Source organism: Phyllostomus hastatus, unplaced genomic scaffold (genome assembly GCF_019186645.2).
Source record: "Phyllostomus hastatus isolate PE091 unplaced genomic scaffold, TTU_PhHast_1.1 phas_contig_98, whole genome shotgun sequence".
NCBI lineage: Eukaryota > Metazoa > Chordata > Mammalia > Chiroptera > Phyllostomidae > Phyllostomus > Phyllostomus hastatus.
The window spans coordinates 1,370,846-1,391,223 of record NW_025333999.1 but is presented as its reverse complement, the minus strand read 5'-3'; the positions used below and the strand labels follow the sequence as shown (position 1 = coordinate 1,391,223).

The following is a 20,378-nucleotide window of genomic DNA, read 5'->3' as shown; positions in this document are numbered from 1 at the left end:
AACCCCAGAACCCAACAAGAACATTTTGCGTTGCATTTAGACTATTTATTACCGGATTACAGGCCTGGCCGCGGTAACAGACTTTTACATGGAATTGTTTAATTATTTGTACTTTTCATGCCAGAAAATAAAAGTTCAGAATCTTATGGCCAGTTGGGTGTCTGCACCGGCGGGCAGGGAGTGCTGGAGCGTGTGCTGTGTGCCTTACTCAGGCCACTGTCCTTCTCTGGGCCCAGGTCTCATCTCAAGCTCTTTGGCCTACCCACAACACAGCTGGGACTCAGGGACGGGTGGGAGACTGTTTCTTTGTGCCCAACTTTGCGGGCTGTGGGTATCTCAGGTGTTCATCTCACATGTGATGAGGCCTCACCTGGGGAGCCAGCCCGATGGCAGAGGAGGCAAGCACAGGATCTGCAGGGAGTGTTGCCCCTGCATTCTGCCCTATGCCCACCCTTGGCCCAAGCAAAGCAAGGCAGACACAGATGGGTTGGGGGGTGTCATTTATTGTTTCAAGGTCACAGTCAATTCCCCGTCCCCACCAGCAGGGGAGGCAGATGCCCTGGGCAGGGGGTCAGGTTGGGTGGGCAGTGAGCCACTAGGCTCAGGGCCCAGGGAGGGTGCACTCCTTCAGTCTATCTTTGGGGGTCACTGAGGCTTTGGAAATGGCTCTGCGCCACCTGACCCCCTGAAAACAGGGCAGGGGGCCTCTCATGGTTCCTGCCTGTGGGGAGGGCAAGGAGACTTGGAGGGCCAGGCCTTCATCCAGACTGTGGGGCAGGTAGGCAGCACCACTGGGAGCTGGTTCCACGTCTTGAGGTTCTGGGGCCAGTGAAAGACCCAACAAGAAAGAAAGACAGATAAAGGGACACAGATGAGGAGAGGCGGTGCCAACCTAGATCTGTCTTACTCAGACACTAGAGCACCCCAGCCCAGGCAGCAGAGACCCACTTCCTCGCCCACCTCTGCTGGGTAGGGGTAGGGCTCGGGCTCGTGGGGCTAGAGCTCATCATGCTCGCTGTCTGCAGGTGGTTCAGGGGGTGGCTCTGGGCAGGCGGCAGGTGTCATCAGCTCCATGAGGTACTCGCATCGACTGGGCTCCGTGGTACTGGTCACCACAGTCTCCTTCCCGCACAGCAGGCGCACCTGGGGAAGATGGGTGGGCAGGTGGGCGCTCAGGTGTGCTCAGCCAGGTGTGAGTCCCCCACCCGGCCTCCCGCCCTGTTCCCCGCCCACTCACCGTGGTGGAGCGGTTCGGGCCTTGCCAGCAGCCAGTGCCCTGTTCGTACTTCATGGCGCTGAACTTGTCATGTTCAGGGCCGGCCCAAGAGCCCCAGGTGCTGTAGGAGAAAGGGGGTGCTGAGGGTGGGCTGACTGGGGGGACTGGGGGTACCAAGGAGACAGGGGCTAGCCTATGCCCACTCACCCGAGGTTGGTGGGGGAGCCGCCGAGCTTGGGTTTCTGTGAGACAAGCTTGAAGGGACAGAGCCGGTAGACGTACCTATCATAGGATGGGGCTAGTGGGTGGGGTGCACACCAGCCCCTCGAAACTAAACAGACTGCCCCTAAGGCTGCCACCCTCACTTCCCTGAGACCTTGCTCAGGCTCAGACCCTCCAAGTTCACCAGCCTGCCCGCCCACCCTTGGGGCGGGGGTGGGGGGGCAGGGGAACGCACTCGTTGGTGGTGAGCTCGTAGCACTGGCTGTACAGGTAAGCGAACTCCCCATTGGGGCCAAAGTCAAAGGAAATCTCCTGCTCCAGGTTCCTGCAAGGGAAGGCCAAGTGGTGAGGGGCAGCCTAGCCAGCACAGACTGACTTAGGACAATGCTGGAAGTCCTTGTGATTAACAAAGTGCCACCTGGGGGCTGGGCTCCAGCTCCCTGCCACTTGGGGACCCTCCCCTCAGGCGCGACTGCTGAGCCTTGGTAGCAGCAGTTGCCTCGACAACTCCCTATCACCGCCACCTCTGGGGAGCTCAGCTGCGCAGCAGGTGGAGACTCCACCCTGCTGTGGCCATACCTGATGGACTCCTCCATGTCCTTCAAGGACCGTTCAGCCTCCTCAAACTTGTTGCGGGCCTCCTGGGCGGCTGGTGGGGCAAAGTGGGGGACAAAGTCAGAGGCACCCCTACCTAAATTCAGGAAGAAGAGGAAGGAGGGCCCGAACCTGTCTGCTTCGTGCCCCCCAGGACCGCTCTGGGTAGGAGTGCACCACAGAAGGCCCTGTGGGTGTCACCAGCCACAGACCCCACCTCACTGCCCTGAGGCGCCGCTTGCTTCCTGCCCATGAGGGCAGCACAAACAAGCAGCGGTCAGCGAGGAGTCAGATGGGCCCACAGGGCTGGTGGGGGCAGTACCGGCCTGCACAGGCCTCAGACACCCACTCCAGGATGCGCCCAGCCCCTCTGGCTTACTGGGGGAGCAGGAGGGGCTGGTTCTTGGACGCCTACAGGAGCAGGTATGAGCAGGGCTCCCTCCCTCCCAGGCCCCCCAGTGAGCACTCACCATCAATGAAGGCCTGCGTCTGCTCATCATAAGGTGGCATTTTCTCCTCCTTGGTGGGGCTGCCCGGCTGAGGGGGCGTGAGTGGGGGCGGGGCCTCCTAGGGAGAGGACAAAGTCAGCAAATGGCCCTGCCCCCAGTCCAAAACCCCCTTTCCCACCCCCGCAACACCTTGGGTTGTTCCCCCTGAACCTGGAAATCCTCCTCCTCCTCTTCCTCTTCCTCCTCTGTTTCTCCTTCTTCCTCCTCCTCCTCCACAGGCTGTGAGGGTTGGGGCACCGGGGGCTGCTCCTCCTTGGACTCCGTCAGGTCAGGCACAGAAGGCACTGGTGGGCTGGTGGGCAGCACCTGGAGCGGGGTGCAGCGTGCTCGGTGCTGTGGACTGGGAGTCCGCCTTCCACCCACATGGGCAGCCTCAGTGCCTCCACCCCTTTCTTCTAAGGGGCCTGGAGGGAGGGACAGACAGAAGGGAGGGGGCTGGGGTGGCCCAGCTGGCCAAGGTGGCCTGGTGCCAGAACTGGAGGCAGTTCCTTTGTGAGGCTTAGCAGGGGGCGGGTGGGGGGAGGAGAGGACTGCATCCCTGCTCCTCCGCCACTGACCTCGGACTGGTACTTGTCCCTGATGGCAGCCCAGACACGGTCATGGAAAGAGGCAGCATCCATCTGCATGTCTCCCCCGAGCAGCGTCTGTGTGCGTGTGTTGGGGTGGTGTCAAGACAGGGGCCTCCAGGTGTCCCTCCTGTGCCCCAGCCACCACGTGTAAGGAGGAGCCTTAGGTCACAGCACCAGGGGTGGGCGAGATGACAGCCAAGGCCCTGCCTGGGCCAGGAGAAGTGAGGCACAGCAGCCAGAAGGGGGCAGCACAGGCCGGCAGGAAAGAGGAACCCCTCCCAGTGGGATGGCGGGTGCCTCCTGGAGAGACCAGGGACAGTGGGAAGGAGGCAGGGAAGAGCAAGAGCACCAGAAATCATCAGGTCCTCAGAGGAAAAGGTAGAGGCCAAGGAGGGACGGGGAGGGGACTCAGCAGGGAACAGTGATGGACAGACTGAAGAGGAGCAGGGTCGGACTGTGCAGAGAGCCAAATGCACAAACATGAGGAGTGCAAATTGGGTATAAACACTCGTGGGAACCGGTGGGGGCGCGTGAGTGGGGAACCTGGCTCTGTCCCAACCAGACACCCTGTGGCCCCCGCACGACTCCACCAGGTTCTAAAGGACAAGGAGAAGTGACGCTGGGTGGCTGCCCTCCTGGCTCACTCGGGTGAGGCCAGGTACCCCAGTAGCCCTGGCCTGGGGCCAGTGGGGAGCTTTGCATGGGAATGGCCCAGAGCCAGCCTGTCCCAGGCCCCCTGGCCCTGAAGTCTCCCAGGGCAGTCCCCTCTAGGAATCCGAGGCCAAGGGAGAGCATGGGATACCTGGGCTTCCCCTTCTGACAGCACCCCGTCCCCATCTGTGTCCAGCTCCGGGTGGGTCTGCAGCTCAGCCACTGACACCCTGCAGGGGCGAAGGCAGAGATCGTCAGAGGAGTGAGCAGAAGGGAGGTGGGAGGTGAGCTCTAGGGTTGGGGCCCCTTCTAGCCCCCAACCCTGGGAAGAATAGGTACTGGCTACAACCCAGTCCCCTGCCTCCTGCCCCTTCCTTAAGTCTCCACAACACTGCAGGGGCTCAGAGAAGGGACAGAGACAGGGGTGGGACTAGGAGACACCTGGATTCCATGCCCAACAAGACCCTGTGCTCCTGAGCCATTGGCAGCATCTATTTCCTTCCACTCTCAGAACCCCACACTCCCAAGCTGCCCTCTGCCCTCCACCCAGAGGAGCCCATACCCACGCCGGCCCAGGCACCAACCACATCCTGTCCCCCACCCATCACCACCACCAACCAAGGAACGGCCCACCCTGCCCATTGTGCTCCCTTGATTCTTGTGAAACCCCCTGCTCCTTACTACTGAGGTGCATGTCCACCCTCCTGGCTCCCAAAAGCCCACCCTCCACTGAGCAGTTTGCCTGGGGTCAGCCAGCAAGTGTAGCAGCAGCGGCACCACTGGGATTCTGGCCTTGGAATCCCACAGGGCAGGCTAGGAAAGAGTAATGGGGTCCCTCGGCCCCTCACTCAGCTCCTTGGGAGGTGGGTTTCTCTCATCTCCTCCACAATCACCTGCCTGTTTTAGACTCATTTTACACACAAGTAGAGGCTCATTCAGAGAGAGTCAGGGACCAGCTCAGGCCCCAGGGCAAAGAGGTAGGAGGTGGGAAGACTGGTTTCCGAAGGCAGGTGGAAGAGAGGGACCCCAAGGCCGGGCAGGGAAGGCCAGCCTGGGCACACTCACACCCCGTCCGTGTTGTCATCCAGTTCCTGGAAGGCGCTGGCCGCCAGCTCCTGCTCCCGCTGGGCCTTGGAGGCAGCCTGCTGCTCTGTGGAGGGGCCATTCTGTCACCCTCCACTCTGCCCACCGGCTCCCCCGACCCTGAAACCTGCCCTCCACCAACACTGTGTGCCGGGCCCTGTGATGGGCAGTGGGGTCGAGTCAGACCACTGTTGGGGGCAGTCGAGGACAGCCCTGGATCTTTGATCTGAACAAGTTGAGGGCAGGCAGAGAGCACAAGAGGGGCGGGTGAGGGCACGTGCCTTAGGTTTGCTATGTCTGGGAGGCCCCCAAAGAAGAGGCCCAAGCACCCCACCAGGTGCTCTCTCCAACATGAAGGAGGTTGGGGAATGGAGCCTGGGGTCCCTGGGGGACGTCTAGGGGCAGTCACATTCAGGTATGGCTGGACTTGTGCATGGGAACCAAAGGCAGCTAGAGGTCAGGGTCCCAGCCCAGAAGAGGCACCAGGGTCTTGCACCCACTGAGTAGGAGTGTGGGCCACCAGGAAATCAGAATCCTGGAGCAGTGGCTTCCATGAAGGAGGCAGAGAGAAAGCTCACACTTAAACAGGAAATCGAGGCCTCAGAAACCAGGACAAAGAGGAAAGGAAGTCAGGTTCAATCAGGACAAAAACAGATAAAGAGGCAAACCAGCTTCACAGCATTTGAAGGGGAGGCTATGTGTGGGGACAGCTGTTTGGGCAGTAGGGGTCTGAGCAGATCTAAGTAGAGGGAAGGTGTCATCCACAGAAGACCACACAGGGGGAGGAGGAGATAACTGAAAGCCTGGGGTCTCCAAGGCCTTCAGTTATCTGGGGGGCAGTGGGGGGGCAGTGAGTGGGGGAGGGAAACAGCCCCCACTGAAGAGAGAAGGAAGGGGGGTTCCCTGCAGGCACCTCCACCCAAGGAGCCACTGGGATTCCGGACAGGGAGCCTCTCTGTAGTCAGCTCCTCCCTGGCTTCCCGCTCCCATTCCTCCTCTGCTCAGAATCCTCCATGGCTCCACTCTCACTTGGGGTAAAAGCTCAAGACCTCCCCATGGTCCCTAACACCCTGTATGGCCTGCCCTGCAGTTCCTACCCTTGTCTCTCCTCCACTGTCCTCTCTCCCTCCCTCCAGCCACCTCTGCCACCTTGCTGCTCCCTCTGCAGGCGGGGGCTCTCTCCACTGTGTTCAGTGCTGTATGGCTGGCACCTGGGGTATGCCTGGCACACAGCAGCCACTCAGCAAACACTTGCCGGATAAACTACTGAATTATTGATTACAAGAAATCAGGGCAGAGACAGAGAGGGAAGGAAGAATGCAATAGATGGCCAGAGAGATAGAATTGGGGCCGCACAGCTCCTGGTTAACAGCCATAAAAACAGCTGAAGCCACACATCCAAATCCTTACAGCAGTGTTTTGTCCTTTAACTAGTCTGGAGTAGAGGATTTCTGTCCCACCTCGCCCTTCTATCCTGCTGCCACAGTGTGTCCCCTACAGAGCAGACTGAGAACGAAGACCAAGGCTTCCAAGTTCCCATAACAGTGGCATGACCTGCCAATAGTGAGGAAATGCTGAGCACAGCATAGAAAATCATGTTAAAACCAACCAAGGCAGGCCTGATGGCATGGCTCAGTGGGTTGAGTGTCGTCCTGCAAAGCAAAGGTTTGCTGGTTTGATTCCCAGTCAGAGCACATGCCTGGGTTATGGCCCGTTCCCAGTCGGGGTGCATGCAAGAGACAACCAACTGATATTTCTCTCACACATCAGTGTTTCTCTCCCCATTTCTCCTTCCCTCCCCTTCTAAAAATAAGTGGGGGGAAAAAAACCTTTAAAACAAACAACAAAAAAACCCAAAAAACAAAACAAAACAAAAAAAACCCAAGGCAGTAAGAACTGCCAGGGCAAAGGGACACCTGAGAAGGTAAGAGATGCAGAGGCTGATTTTGCCTTAAAGGATTTGCCAATCCTGGCAAAGCTGGATGTCTGTTTTGATGAGAACTTGTGGGGCCAAGGAGACAAAAATCAAAGTCCAAGGCTGGGCGCATAAGAGCAGACCCCCTCCCCACAAGTAACTACACTGTGACCCCACGGGGCTACCTCCTCAGGGGGAGAGAGGCTGGACCCGAAACTGCCCGGCCTGCACTCCAATCTCAGTTCCAGCCTGAATTTGGATTTGGGGATCTCTGAATGCTAGTATTCCCACAAGGCTGGCAGAAGGAAAAGCCCTTCCTTTCTAGAGAAGTACCTCTCATCCCAGGCTGCAAATTATTCCTGTAAATGAACATCAAATACAAGGACCGACAGAGTCAAAGACAACTAGGCACGCAAGGAACCAAAGCACCCTGATCAAAAAGTCAGCAGACAGAACAGACAGATGATGAGCAAGTCTCCTGGGCCCAGACTCCTCCCGGCCATGAGCCAAGGGCAAGTCATGGCCACCTTGTGACATACCTTCCCACAGCTTCTGGTGCCGGTCTTTGGCCTCCTTCTCTGGCTTCTCGGCCTCCTCCTTCACTATCCGCAGCACCTCCACCTGGTCCTCCAGGGACTTCTTTCCAGCCTGTAGCTCAGTGAGCTTTTGCTGGGTGGGCAGAAGACAAGCAGCCAACTCTCCTTCTGTTCTACCTTCTTCCTCATGGACTGCCGCCTCCCTGCCTCTACTCCACAGGGCACCCGCAGGATCTTTCCAAAACTCACACCTCCCTGGGTCCCCTCCACACCCATCCTTGCTGTGGGTCCCTGCAGCCCACTGAAGAGAAACCCAAACACCTTAATGTGGTCCCAGGGCCCCTTGTGACCCTGCTGCCTCTCCGGCCCCACCTGCCCCATTGCTATTTTAAACTGTAGGACCCAGCTGCCCTAACAACTATTGGACCCCCTAACGCTCTCTGCCTCCAGTTCTTCACATGTGCTTTCCTTTTGTCTGGAATACTCTGCCTGGCCATCTCTGAATTACTCTACAGACTTCAGCTTCAAGGCCTCCTCCTCCAGGAAGTCTTCCCACTTCCTGCCCCCAAGACCAGTTGGAGAAGACAGGGAACCAAGCAAGATTCTCCTCTATGCCAAGCCACCCTGGGCATCGTTTTCTGTCTATCCCTCCTACCAGGCAATGTACCCTTGAGGCAGTTCCTGGTGTGCTTCCTGCCTCATGCCCAGGACATGGCACATCCTAGTCCTCTGTGGATATTTCAAGAAGGAGTGACTGTGCTGGGCAGGCTCCAGCCTAGGAATGGGGTCCTAAGCTGTACGGTCTTAGCCCAAGTGCCCACAGGATCACTTTCCTCCCAAGAACTTGCATGACACCTCAGCCTGGCCTGCTGCTAGGATTCTCCCAACTCCCTAGGAGGGCAAAGGTCACTTGGAGACACCCCCACCACATAGCTCCCCCACTACCCCCTGAACTCAGGAAGGAGCTCACTGCCCCGTGAATTTGGGAGGGACCTCACTAGCCAGGCCACGGAGATGGGAAAGAAAGACCTGGAACCTTCCCTGGGCTGAGAAAGAGCGCTGGAACCCTTGCTCAGTGGGTCGAGCAGAAGCCCAGGAGCAACGTCAAGGACTATGACCTATCAAATAACCAAGGGCAAGATACGCAGGGGAGAGAGACACACGCTGCAGGGTTCACCCTCCTGCAGCTCCCAAAGCACCCACCCTATTGAACTAACTCAGCTGCTGCTGACTGACACGATCCGGAGTCCTCCCCTGGTCACACAGTCATCAGCCCCATTTACAGATGACCGAACCACAGACCTGGACACAGGGCGGCACCCTGTTGTAGGGGGCGCTGCAGAGTCCCTGCAAGCCCACTTCAGCCTGCCACCCAACGCTATGGTCAACGCTGTGCTGACCACTTGGTAACAGCCTACTCAATGACTAAACACCAAGTAGACAAATGAGTAAACCAAGGCACAGGCAGTAACTGGCCCAGGACACCACTTGTAAGGAGATGTTAACCCCACTTGGCCTTGCCCGCCCATGCCTTCGGACCACAGGGGCCAGAATGTCTTGTATCAGCCCCACGGGGCTACTCACCTGCTTCTCCTCCCGGGCCTTCTTCCAGTCCTCAATAAGGATCTTCTTCAGGCGGAACCCCTCACGGGTAACCTCTGCCATCTGCTGCAATGTCTCTCTCTCCTTGCGGCCCTTCTCTCTGGGGTGAGGGGACACACAGGCACCACCAGGAGGCATTTAAGATCCATCATATCTGCCTCTTCCAAAAGGATTCAACCCTACCTGCTGCCCCCACATTGGGAAAAATAAGAGCAAACCCTTCTCCTCTACCACCCCAGGCTCTCTTGGCCTCAGAGCCCCTGTCCTTGGGAAGAGAGACAGTGGACAGTTCGCCCACCCTCAGGGTCAGGAGTGGGACTAGGGAGTGCTAAGATACGAAGCTGGAAGTTAGCTCCTAGGAGAACAAGGAGAGGAAAGCACAGAAGTCACAGACTCCTGGACAGTCTGGCTGGTAAGTGTGTTGTCCATGGTCAATCCTCTACTTAAATGAAAGGTCTTCAGCCCTGCCTAGGGTGGCTCAGTGGACTGAGTGCTGGCCTGAGAACCAAAGGGTCACTTGTTCGATTCCTAGTCAGGGCACATGCCAGGTTGTGGGTCAGGTCCCCAGTTGGGGGCACATAAGACACAACCACACATTGATGTTTCTCTCCCTTCCCCTTTGTCTAAAAATAAATAAAATCTTCTAAAAAGAATAAATGAAAGATCTCCAATCAGGACAGTTTACACAAGTGTCAGGACTTTTGATTTTGTTGAAAAACGCACCAGGCCCTGTCACCTGTTGTCAACTGAACAGGAATCAAGGGCAGCTGTCCCTTTAGATCCCACAATGCCCTTCATTCTCTAATGCCTTATACTCAGCCTGCTTCTGCTGTTTAGATTACCTGCCTGTGGGCATTTCAGTTTTCAGATCCTGCACCGCAGTGCAGCAATTAAAAGCATGGAGTCTCAAGTCAGACTGAGTCCCAGCTCTGCTATCTCCTGGCTATGTGACCCCCAGGAAGTCATGCTTTCTAAACTGAAGCTTCCTTAACTGTTGAACACACAAATGATTGCACCTGCTTCCCGGCCAGAGGGAAAACTGGTGGTGGAGCCTTCACAAGGCACCTGGCACAGAGTGAGCGCTACATACTCAAAAGCAGAAAAGAGAGGCGGCCTGATTCACCAGGCGGGGCAAAGCAAGGTCCTGAGGGGTAGGTGGAACCCACGTACTTGCAAGTGTTCTCACAGACGATCCCACTATTGTACTCATCCGTCCCGTCGCAGCAGTCTGGGGGCAGAGGCAGGGGCACCATCAGACCCAGCAGTGTCTCCTTCCTCCTTCCGCCCACCACCTCTTCCCCCAACTCCAACGGGATCTCATTTACCACACACTCCATCGTTGACCCATCTGGAGGAGATATACAAGGGCTTGTAGCCAGTATTGGTGCAGTGAAAGCTGCCGTTAGGACAGGCGGCCGTGCCTGTGGGAAGAAAAAAGAGGGTTTTCAGACTGTGCTCAGGGCCTTACCCATCACATCCCCCCAGACAGAACCCCTGACACACATGCACAGAGAGCACAAGACAAGCAGAAGAACCACTGCTGAGTAAGGGAAAGAGACAGCTGCACACTCAGAGCCTGAAGCAAAACTCGCCAGTGCTCCCTTCCTGACCCTCCTCCAGAACAGTGCCACCAACTCCTCCCTCCCTCGCCTTCACCTGCTTGCCCTTAGTCCCCGCCTTCTCTCCTGCCTCTGGATGCTTACATGTGCTGGGCTCTCCATTTGCAGCACCCTTCAAGATGCAGCTGAGATGGCACTTCCTGATCCCCAGGCGGGGTGGGGGCCTCTCTCCTCACCAAATGGAGGACCACTCACTTCTGTGCTTGCTTTCCCCACTCAATCAACAGGGAGCAGGACTGGGTCTGTCTTAGTTACCACAAAGGACCTGGTATTCACCAGGTGCTCAATACATGTATGGTGAAGAAATTAATGGAGAAAAACTCACCTGGCTCATCTGAGCCATCCTTGCAGTCACAGTAGTCATCGTTGACCTGATCGAAAGGGATGGTGGTCGAACCATCCAGGCAAGTGAAAGGCTTGGACTCATCGTAGAAATGATGGTCTGGGGAGGCGGGCAAGAAAATCATCCCAAGGCAGGAAGAGACTGTCTCAACCTAATGGCACCTCTGCTTCCACCCACTGGCTGAGCGCTGCCACCTTCCATACCCAGAGAAGGGGAAACTGAGGCCAGAGGCTATAAATGCCTAGCCGAGGAACCAAAGTAGACCCCTTCTACACCCCACTCCCCACATCCAGAGGCAGACTCACTGGTGAGAGGGACGCCCCGGGGCCGCTTGACCTCCACGGCCCAGCACACGGGGAGCAGCAGCAGCAACAGTAACATTTTGCCAGATGATCCGAGGCCGGAAACCGGTTCTGTGGAGGAAGCAGGCGACAGGAAGGTGCACTGTGCCACAACGCTGCAAGAAAGAGGCGGCTGGTCAGTGGTAGAGGGCTACTTCCAGCCAAAGGAAAGCGCCTCTTCCTCCAGCCAATTGGATTCCTCCATTGCTTCCGGGCAATGGAGGGTCATAGGGATATATATCGGAAGATATCTCTTCAACCCTGCCCAGTGTAAGGGTCTCACTTTGCTCATATCAATGGTGGGGATCTTAAAACCTCCACTCCCTATGGGGTAGGTGGTGGTGGTAAACTATCCAGTTCCCCCCAATAAGACGAACCAGTTAACAGCCTCCCCCTCTCCCGACGCACACCCTCAAATCTACAAATCTACACCAAAAGAAAATTGGGGTGCCCTCCCGCCCGCTAATTCATCACCTACACGAGGCAAGGGCAAAGGTCAATATCCACCGCGCCCCCCTAACCCAGCAGCCAACTGTTCTTCCGGCAGAAAAAAGACGGAAGTACGCGCTATTTCCGGCACACGCTGTGAACCAAAACGGCGGCTCAGGGACGCCATGTTGGGAGTGGCCAATTGGGTGCCGGAACCTAGACGGCCATCTTGGCTAGGACTCAAGCCTCAGAGGAAATATTTCTGAAGGTTCGCGCTTAATGGCGGCGCAAGGTGCCTCCATCTTGGGAGTGGCGGGTTCTACGATTGCAACAAAAAGTTCCTGAAAAATGCCCGCGAACGCCAGGTTGATTTGGGGTGGGAGGAGAAAAAGAAATAAAGGGACTAACACGTGACTCCAAAGTCGGCGGACCCTGCTCCGTCCCGGCTTGGGGGCCATCCCTCCGCGGCATCAGCCAATGAGAGCAGCGGTGCAAAACGGTTTCCATGGGAGCGCGGAAGGGAGGAGGGGAAGAGGTTACCTAGCAATTGGTAGCTGCTGCGAAGCCCAGCCAAACCGTCGGAAAGTGCATTCCCAGACTCAGAGGAACCCAAACTGACAGATCCGGGACGAGGGTGATCCCTAGTCGGCCCTTTGGTCCCAACCCAGTCATGACGTCTCCCCTGTGCTGGGCGGCCTCCGACAACGCTCGGGCTTCCCAAGACCGGCTTTCGACTTCTTCCAAGGCTAAGGGCAGTCAAGCTCAGGCCAAAGGCCGCCACATTAGAGGCAAGGGCGGGGAACAGGCTTGGCACCCCCTCCATTCCAAGAAGGGACCCATCTATGCCAGCGTGGGGAAGTCCGCTGTGCACACGCAAGTGGCTGAGTTACAAAGGAAAATACAACTATTAGGTAAGATGGCTCCGAAGGAGTCAACAGTGTCCACCCAGCCCTCTGATTAGACATGGTGCGACTAGACATAGTGTTTTACCACAATTCATCCAAGTAGTTAGTTCTGGAGTCAAAAAACTCATATTTGTTCATGGTTTTTCTTACCTTATAAAACTCTTCCTGGACCCAGAGCCAACTAGGCTGTATTTCATACTTTTGTGTAATTTCAACTCTTCTATCATGCATGATGTGAAAATCATTGGTTCTAGCCCCTGCTGAGTAGCTCAGTTGCTTGGAGCGTTGCTCTTGTACACCAAAAGGTTGTGGGTTCCATCCTCCGTCAGGACACACCTAGGTTGAGGATTCACTCCCCCGAGTGTACATATGGGAAGCAACAGATCTCGTATTGATTTTTCTCTCTCTCTCTCTGTTCCCCTTCCTCTCTCTAAAGCCAATAAAGGTATCCTTGAGAGAGGATTAAAAAAAAGTTTTGGAGACGGATTTTTCTGGGTTCAAATCCTGGATCAGCATATACTAATGGTTTGATCTTGGGGGACTAAGAGTGACCTAATTGTTTTCAGTTTCTCCATCTGTAAAGTGGGGATAACAGTATCACCCCATTGGTAGTTGAAATGTGTTGAGTGCGAAGAGGAGTGTCTGGCACATAGTGACACACTATAAACTGTAAACCAGGGGTTCTGACAGGGAGAGGACAATTTTGCTTCACAGGGGACATTTGGCAAAGCCTGGAGACATTTTTGGTTGTCACAGTATTGGTGGCAGTGGGTGGGGATGGCTGCTGGCATCTAGAGGGTGGAGTCCAGGAATGTTGCTCAACATCCAGCAATGCACAGGACAGCCCCCACAGCAAATAATTGTACATCCCAAGTGTCAGTCATGCTAAGGTTGGGAAATCTTGGTATAAACCATTACTGTTATTATTGTTTTATTATTGTTAGGGGATAATCTTGCATAGTGGTTAAAGGCCATCAGACTGATTGTGACCTTAAACAATCTAATAAGCCCAAGCCTCAGTCTTCTCTTCTATAAAATGGGTACAACATGGATATGCACCTATTGCATGTAGTATTTTATACCTGGAGAGTTCTTAGTCCAGCATCCAACATATAATAAATGCTCAAAGCAAAGTATTGTGATGATTACAAAAAGATGGTCCTTCTGGGATGACCCCAGTCTTTCCCATCCCCCGTGACACTCCGCTTGTACCTGCCCATGTCACATGACCACAGAGGGTGACCGGAAAGCCTTTTATGAGAGCACTCAGTGGAACATCAAGAAGAATCAGGAAGCCATCAACCAGCTACATGAGGAGACCAGGGTGCTGCAACTACAGTTGACGGACCTGCTCCAGGTGAGGGTATAGGAGCGGGTGAAGAGGTTCCAGGGGGCAGGGCCAGCATTCCCAGGGGCAGGACACTGCCTCATGTACAAGTAGCCTGGGTTAGTGGTAACTGCACTCCTCTCTTTTCAGGGAGATGAGAAACTGGTCCAGGCATTGATTTGGGAATGGAAGTCAGAGAAGCCATACCTGAAGAACAAGACAGGCCAGGTTTGCCCCACACCCCCTCCACTGACCGTCTCCTTTCAATTTTTTTTTTTTAAGAATTTTTTTTTTTAGAGAGGGGAAGGGAGGGAGAAGGAGAGAAACATCAATGTGTGTGGTTGCTTCTCACGTGCCCCCTACTGGGGACCTGGCCCTCAACCCAGGCCTGTGCCCTAGACTGGGAATCAAACCAGGGACCCTGTCGTTTGTAAACCAGCATTCAGTCCAGTGAGCCACACCAGCCAGGGCCATCTCCCTTAATTTTCAACCTGGATCCTTTCCCCACTGGACTCCCTACCTCCTACCCCTCCTTCTCTAGTCCTTTCTCCATACCAGCCACTACTCAAGTATTCACTCAGCTTTTATCACACACCAACCATGTGCTTGCCATGGTATTAGGTGTTGGTGACATACAGTGAAAAAAAAAAACAAACAAAACTCAAAGTTCCCACTGGAAAAGAGATTCACACTTTTAAAATTTTCATTTATTGATTTTTTTAGAGAAAAAGAATCATCGATTTGTTGTTCCACTTATTTATGCATCATTGCCTGCTTCTTGTATATACCCTGACCAGGGACGGAGCCCGCAACCCTGGCATATTGGGACAGTGCCCTAACCAATTGAACTACCTGGCCAGGGCTTGAGGGTTCGCACTTTAGATTGATGGTTGGGAGGTCAGCCGAGGCCTTTTCTTTAAGAGGTGATATTTGAGCTGAGAATGGGCCAGCCAGGAAATGATCTGGGGGAAAACAGTCCAGTCAAAGGGAGCAGCAAATGCAAAGTCTCTGGGGGTGGGAACAAGTGTAAAGTGTTGCACACATGAGGAGGCCAGTGTAGCTAGACAGGAGTGAGTGAGGGGGATCGGTAGGAGGCGAGGGCAGGGAAGTCATCAGCAGGCTGTGCTGAAGGGTGCAGACTTTGTATGCAAAGACTCAGGGAAGTGGAAAGTGGACTGTGAGAAAGCAAAAGTGGAAGCCAGGTGGAGGTCGCTGGTGAAAGGTGGCATTGTGCACTGGGATGAAAGCCAGAAATAGGAAGAAAGTGTACTCTGGGGGGACCTTTGACATAGAATGGAATTGCTAACAAATTCAATACAGGTGGGAGAGAAAATGAGGTGAGGATGACATCAAGGTTTTGGACTTGAGTGCTTGGAAGAATAGAGCTGCCGAAGGCTGAGGTTGGGAAGATTTGAGAAGCGCAGGTTTGGAGAAAGAGCAAGTGCTTGATTTGGCCACGATGATTTTGAGGTGTCTGTGCATGCATCTGGAAGGCAGTGTAGACATGGAGATATGAGTCTGCAGTTCAGGGGAAAGCTACATTTGGGTACCTCCAGTGTATAGGTAGGTGATCTTTAAACCCCAATACTGGATAGGAGATCTTGGTGGGGGTGGGTGTAGACGTAAGAGAGAAGACCCTGGGGCTATCTCTCCAAAGGCAAAGGAGAGAAAGAAGGGGCAAATAGGGAGGTGGGTGGAAAACCAGGGAATGGGCTTCCTGAAGCCACCAAAGTAGAAAAGCTGTGGGAGGAGGGTCAGACAGGTCAGATGCTGCTCAGAGACAAGGGAGATGAGAACTAAAATATGGGAGAAGGAAGCTCCTGAGGAACGACTAGGCGGTGGTTCAGGTCCCTGCTCTGGCTCCTCTCCCTCTAGCAGGCCCTGGAGCACCTGGACCACCAGCTGAGTGAGAAGGTGAAGCAGCTAAATGCTCTGAGGCACCAAGTGAGGTTGCGGCAGAAGTGGCTGGAGGAGCTCCAGCTACAGCACAGTCTGCGTGAGCTGGTGGTGACAGAGGCACAAGATGGCGACACTGAGGTGGCTAAGGTGGGGCCGGTGAGGTGTGGAGAGGTGGGAGGTGGGCAGAAACAGAGGGGATGCTTAATCCTGGGGATGGAGGAATTGAGGAGGGGGGAACTCAGCCCAGCCTTGCTTCCCTTTAGACCTTGCGGAACCTGGAGAACCGTCTGGAGAAGGCCCGGATGAAGGCAGAGGAGGCAGAACACATCACCAGTGTGTACTTGCAACTCAAGGCCTATCTACAGGTAGGGACCACAATAGCTGGGGAGGAGGAGGCGAGTGGGAGGGCCAGCCTGGCCGGGGACAGTGGTCACAGGCCTGCCCCACTCCTCATGCCCTAGGAGGAAAGACTTCACTTGGAGAACCGTCTGGACTCCATGGAGGCTGAGGTGGCAAAAACCAAACACGAGCTGGAGGAACTGCATGTGGTGAACAAGGAGGCACTCGATGCCCGGGACAGCGCCAAGGTGCCAGCCCACTGGTCCCTGGGGATCCTGCCCAGAGGTCATGGGCTCCTGGCCCCGGAATCTGAATCCCAGCTGTCCCAGAGCCCCTCCCATCTATCTCCTAGGACCCTGTGGCCTGGCCCAGTTGGGCCTGCAACCCCAGCCCTAAGCCATGGTAGATGGCAGCTGGTCCTGCTGTTCCCCTACCCGTCCTTCAGAATCAGTTGCAATATATGGAGGAGACCGTGTTCCGAGAGCGGAAGAAGCGTGAGCGCTATGTGACTGAGTGCAAGAAACAGGCAGAAGAGAGAAAACTGCAGACCGAACGCATGGAGCGCAAGGTGGGTGCCCCCAAGGATGCCAGGACCAAGGCTCTGTCCCACCCCTGCTGACCTTTGTTTGGTTGCCTTTGCCCTGGCCCCCAAGACTGGGCCCCACCCACTCCCTGACCCTTGTCCAGATACCCTTTTTTGACCTCTGTCCTAAGCCCTTGTCTGAAACCTGACCCTGGACCTGACCTCAACCTGGAGCAGACCCAGCGAGAGCATTTGCTGCTGCAGTCTGATGATACGATCCAGGACAGTCAGCGGGCCAAGGAGGAGGAGCTACAGCTGCGCTGGAACATGTACCAGATGGAGGTGCTCTTCGGCAAGGTCAAGGACGCCACTGGGGTGGCTGAAACACATGTGAGTGCTGCCCACAGCCCTCTGCACCCTGGATCAGTTCCTCCACACACAAACCTGCTCTCTTAAAGGAGATCCCTTCCTCCTTCAGCTACCACCCTGTTTCTCTGCTGCCCCTGACAACAGAACCCATGCAAACTGTCTATGCTCACCCCCACCCCCTCTCCTTCTGTTCACTCTTAAACCAATGACGCTGACTGCTTCGGCATGTGGGCTCTGTGAGAGCTGGGGGTTCTGTCCCTTTTCTTCTGTGTCTCCATCAGCTGTAACATGGTCTAGGGCCTGGCACACTGTCTAGTGCCACCCTGGGCCGAGGGGAAGCTAAACCCCTGCCCTGACCCCCTCTTTGCAATGTCTTCTTTGAAATTTTTTAAGACCCTGTGTTCCCTGCTGGCCAGGACTGATCCCCCTGAACCTCAGTCTGGCTTTTCCCCTTTGGGCACTCTCCAATCCTCTACTCTGCCCGTGGGATGACCCCTGAGAAGGTCCGGGACTTGGACCTATGATGGCATCTGAGGCACTGTGGCTGGTCGCCTTTTCAGAAATTGGCCTGGTGGGCAGATCACTTCCACAGCCAGCCAGTATTTCCTCACAGGATCGAGCAAGATTCACCCCCAGAATGTGGCTGGCACCTTGAGTTTAGAAAGCAGCTGTAGCCACTGCTAGCTGCCTTGCACACAGATTTTTGGCTGATTCAGATTCCTGATATGGAGTGGAAAGGGCCCTGCAAAACTTATTTGTCCGAGGCTACCCACCCTTGAGGGAGCCCTGAGTCCTGCTCACCTAGTCCCTTAACATCGCTATGCAGAAGTCACCAGCTTGGGCAACCTGTGCTTCATGCCCCAGGAGTAAGGAAGAGGGTGGCACCTGGGCCTGCCCAGGCCCTGGCTCTGACTGAAGTTGGTGGGCCCCAGGCGGTGGTGCGGCGGTTCCTGGCACAGGGCGACACCTTCACGCAGTTGGAGATGCTCAAGAACGAGAACAAGCAGGTGCTGCTGAGGCTGAAGCAAGAGAAGCAGCAACTGCAGCAGGAGCTTGAAGACCTCAAGTACTCAGGGGAGGCCAGGCTGGTCAGGTGAGGCCCGGTGTCCCAGTGAGAGGGTGGGGGCCCGGGTGGAGGGCACTGCACTCCCAGAACTGCCTCCCCACTCCCTGCAGTGAACAGAAGCTGCAGGCGGAGTTGCAGGGTAGCCTCAAGGCAGAGGAGCAGAGAAGGACTGAAGCCCAGAGCGAGCTGGAGCAGGCCACACGAGCAATGCAGATGCTGCAAGAGGGCCTGGAGCACCTGGTGGGCAAGCTGGAGCACATCACAGTGGGTAGCCAGGTCCCTGAGGACGACCCACTCAGAACCACCCAGGACTTAATAAGCAGTGCAGCCCCTCAGGTGAGGTTTCTGCCCTATAAGCCACTCGAACCCACCCCATGCCTTGTCGGGGACGTCAGAGGCCCACTTACAGGGGAGTCCCTACTCCTTACTCCTTAAGTGGCCCAGGACTTCAGAGACTTTGTGCTATCTCAAGTCCCACCCCCAGAGGAAAGTCCCACCTTGCCCCCCAACCCAAAACCTTAAGAGACCCTGCTGCAATCTTGGAGCAGCTGGAGACACAAGAGGCCCCGCCCTGTCCGCAGCAAAGCACTATTTCTTCAGGCCATCCCCACAATGGTTTCTCTAGAGTGACTGTACTCTCCCTCCCAGAAAAGCCTCCCCACACTCCTTGTCCTGCATCTCCAGTTCCCAGGTTCTGTCCTCATAGGTGTGGCTCTTGACTGCAGGAGGCCCTGCCCCACAGAGAATAGCACGACCTCTGTGGGGGCCTCACTTTAAAGACCTGGCCCCTGGGAGTAAGTGCCCAGTCCCCAGGTGTAACCTGCCCAAGGCCCCACCCCCTCCTGCAGGAGGCCAGTCACTCCACTAGGAAAGAGCTGGGTCCCAAGGCAGGTGACTATCTGCCCAACCTGCTGGGCCTCTTGGAGGAAAAGCTGCTGAAGCTGCAGACGCAGCTCGAGGGACTCAACGTGCAAGAGATGCTGGACCACATTGCAGATCGTGAGGTACCCATGTAGGGAGGGGACTGGGCTGAGGGGAAGGTGGGCAGACAGCAGGGAGCTGGGGACAACCCATGGCGACCTGGAAGAGGCCAATTTCAGAGGCCAAGGGGCAGGGCCCCAAAGACCAGGGGCTGTCCTGGCAGGACTGGGCACTTAGTGGTGGGGACAAGGATGTGGGACTGGGCATCAGGGTATATGCTGAGAACAAATGATGCCTCTGGGCCCGAGGGAAATTAAACAGGGGGTTTGGCCAAGGGGCTGTATGGAATCAGGGTCTGTCGGAATGGTATGGGAAGGAGAGGGAACAGGACTTCCCCATAGTCCTTGTCCTGCTCACAGTCTTCTCTCCTGCACCCCTCCTCCCCAGTTTTTCTCCAGCCTAGAGGGAAGACTGCCCACATACAACACCCGCATCACCCTGCCCCTTGCCGGTCCCAAGGACAAGTTCTTCGGTCAGTACCGGCAGGAGCAAAAGCAGATCTGGGAGCCTGGGGGCCCAAGCAGAGAAAAGCTGGATGGGAGGTGGTCTGAGACTGGGCTAAGGGCCAAGGTGGGGTAGGGTGTAAAAGGCCAGGCAGGGAAATCTGAGGCAGGGATGGGACCCTGGATCCCCTTATCGAGGTCCCCCACCGCCACACCTCCACAGACGAAGAGGAGACGGAGGAGGAAGACAACGATGTGGTAACTCGAGAGGAGCTCAAGATCCGTTCCCAGAAATTAATCGAATCTCGCAGCAAGAGGCGCAGTCGCTCTCGGAGGCTCTAGACTCTCCTCCCTCTTGCCCACCTGGTCCGGGCGCCAGCGGAGCTCCCAACCCCTCTGGGCGCAGCCACCCACACTCAGGGCCCCTTCGAGGGCCGAGCAAGGCCTGGGAACAGGTAGAGTGGGCCATCGGAGCCCAGAGTAAATATCCCCAGGCAACTGTGCCGACCTTGGAATCACGAAATAAAGGTCACCGACCAGCCTCTTGGATCTTTGCCTCTCCTTGACCATGCACCGCCCCCCCCCCCAAAAAAAAAAGACTGCTCCTCAAACCTAGACCACGGGCTCTGCCCACTCCAGCCTGGGGGTTGATGACTTCCATCAATGGGGAACACAGATTGTGCCCTCTGCACCTCTCCAGAGATACGACCCCCGCCATTCAGTAAGTGGGCCTGATCAGCCCTCCCCACTTAAGGACAGAGGCCCCTCCACCAGGGCACACAAGCCTGTCCCCACCTGATTTATATACACCAGTTGTCACGTACCTGGGGACCCAGAAAAGAGCCTTCCCCTGGGGTAGAGAGGTGGCCTTTCTTCTGTGCACAGAATGACACACCT

General features: G+C 55.9%; 2 protein-coding genes across 5 annotated transcripts; one reads left to right on the top strand and one right to left on the bottom strand.

Annotated features, from left to right (window-relative positions):
* Positions 1–483: 483 nt before the first annotated feature.
* Positions 484–12,494, bottom strand: PRKCSH (protein kinase C substrate 80K-H). 3 transcript variants are annotated; one of them, XM_045853111.1, is made up of 18 exons: positions 12,170–12,494; positions 11,165–11,272; positions 10,842–10,958; positions 10,223–10,318; positions 10,068–10,125; positions 8,880–8,997; positions 7,299–7,428; positions 4,827–4,911; positions 3,913–3,991; positions 3,099–3,185; positions 2,692–2,847; positions 2,503–2,599; positions 2,018–2,087; positions 1,674–1,763; positions 1,424–1,498; positions 1,238–1,337; positions 961–1,143; positions 484–819 (listed from the first exon to the last, which is right to left on the bottom strand). In XM_045853111.1, exons 1-17 carry the CDS (start codon positions 12,450–12,452, stop codon positions 997–999), a joined length of 1,896 nt encoding a protein of 631 aa, XP_045709067.1. In that variant the 5' UTR covers positions 12,453–12,494; the 3' UTR covers positions 484–819; positions 961–996. The 3 variants fall into 3 exon arrangements, with proteins under 3 accessions (XP_045709067.1, XP_045709069.1, XP_045709068.1); XM_045853113.1 differs by lacking the exon at positions 12,170–12,494 and adding an exon at positions 11,679–11,776; XM_045853112.1 differs by lacking the exon at positions 12,170–12,494 and adding an exon at positions 11,679–11,754 and having other exon boundaries at positions 11,165–11,316.
* On the top strand, positions 12,490–20,021 carry ODAD3 (outer dynein arm docking complex subunit 3). Of its 2 annotated transcripts, none has more exons than XM_045853115.1 (11): positions 12,490–12,540; positions 15,737–15,907; positions 16,024–16,125; positions 16,222–16,347; positions 16,545–16,667; positions 16,860–17,012; positions 17,924–18,084; positions 18,168–18,393; positions 18,906–19,061; positions 19,426–19,510; positions 19,705–20,021. In XM_045853115.1, the coding sequence occupies exons 3-11, from the start codon at positions 16,063–16,065 to the stop codon at positions 19,821–19,823; spliced, it is 1,212 nt and encodes a 403-aa protein (XP_045709071.1). In that variant the 5' UTR covers positions 12,490–12,540; positions 15,737–15,907; positions 16,024–16,062; the 3' UTR covers positions 19,824–20,021. The 2 variants fall into 2 exon arrangements, with proteins under 2 accessions (XP_045709071.1, XP_045709072.1); XM_045853116.1 differs by having other exon boundaries at positions 12,501–12,540; positions 15,740–15,907.
* Positions 20,022–20,378: the final 357 nt, after the last annotated feature.

Bases quoted from the DNA above. Each gene is read 5' to 3' on its own strand.
- PRKCSH (XM_045853111.1), bottom strand. From the start codon at position 12,452: ATGGAGGGGGTGCCAAGCCTGTTCCCCGCCCTTGCCTCTAATGTGGCG. The intron at 10,959-11,164 runs GTGAGTCTGCCT...CCGCCTCCCCAG, and splicing joins CCGGGGCGTCCCTCTCACCA to ACCATCATTTCTACGATGAG. The intron at 3,186-3,912 runs GTATCCCATGCT...ACACGCACACAG, and splicing joins TGTCAGAAGGGGAAGCCCAG to ACGCTGCTCGGGGGAGACAT.
- ODAD3 (XM_045853115.1), top strand. From the start codon at position 16,063: ATGAAGGCAGAGGAGGCAGAACACATCACCAGTGTGTACTTGCAACTC. The intron at 16,348-16,544 runs GTGCCAGCCCAC...CCCGTCCTTCAG, and splicing joins ATGCCCGGGACAGCGCCAAG to AATCAGTTGCAATATATGGA. The intron at 19,062-19,425 runs GTACCCATGTAG...CCTCCTCCCCAG, and splicing joins ACCACATTGCAGATCGTGAG to TTTTTCTCCAGCCTAGAGGG.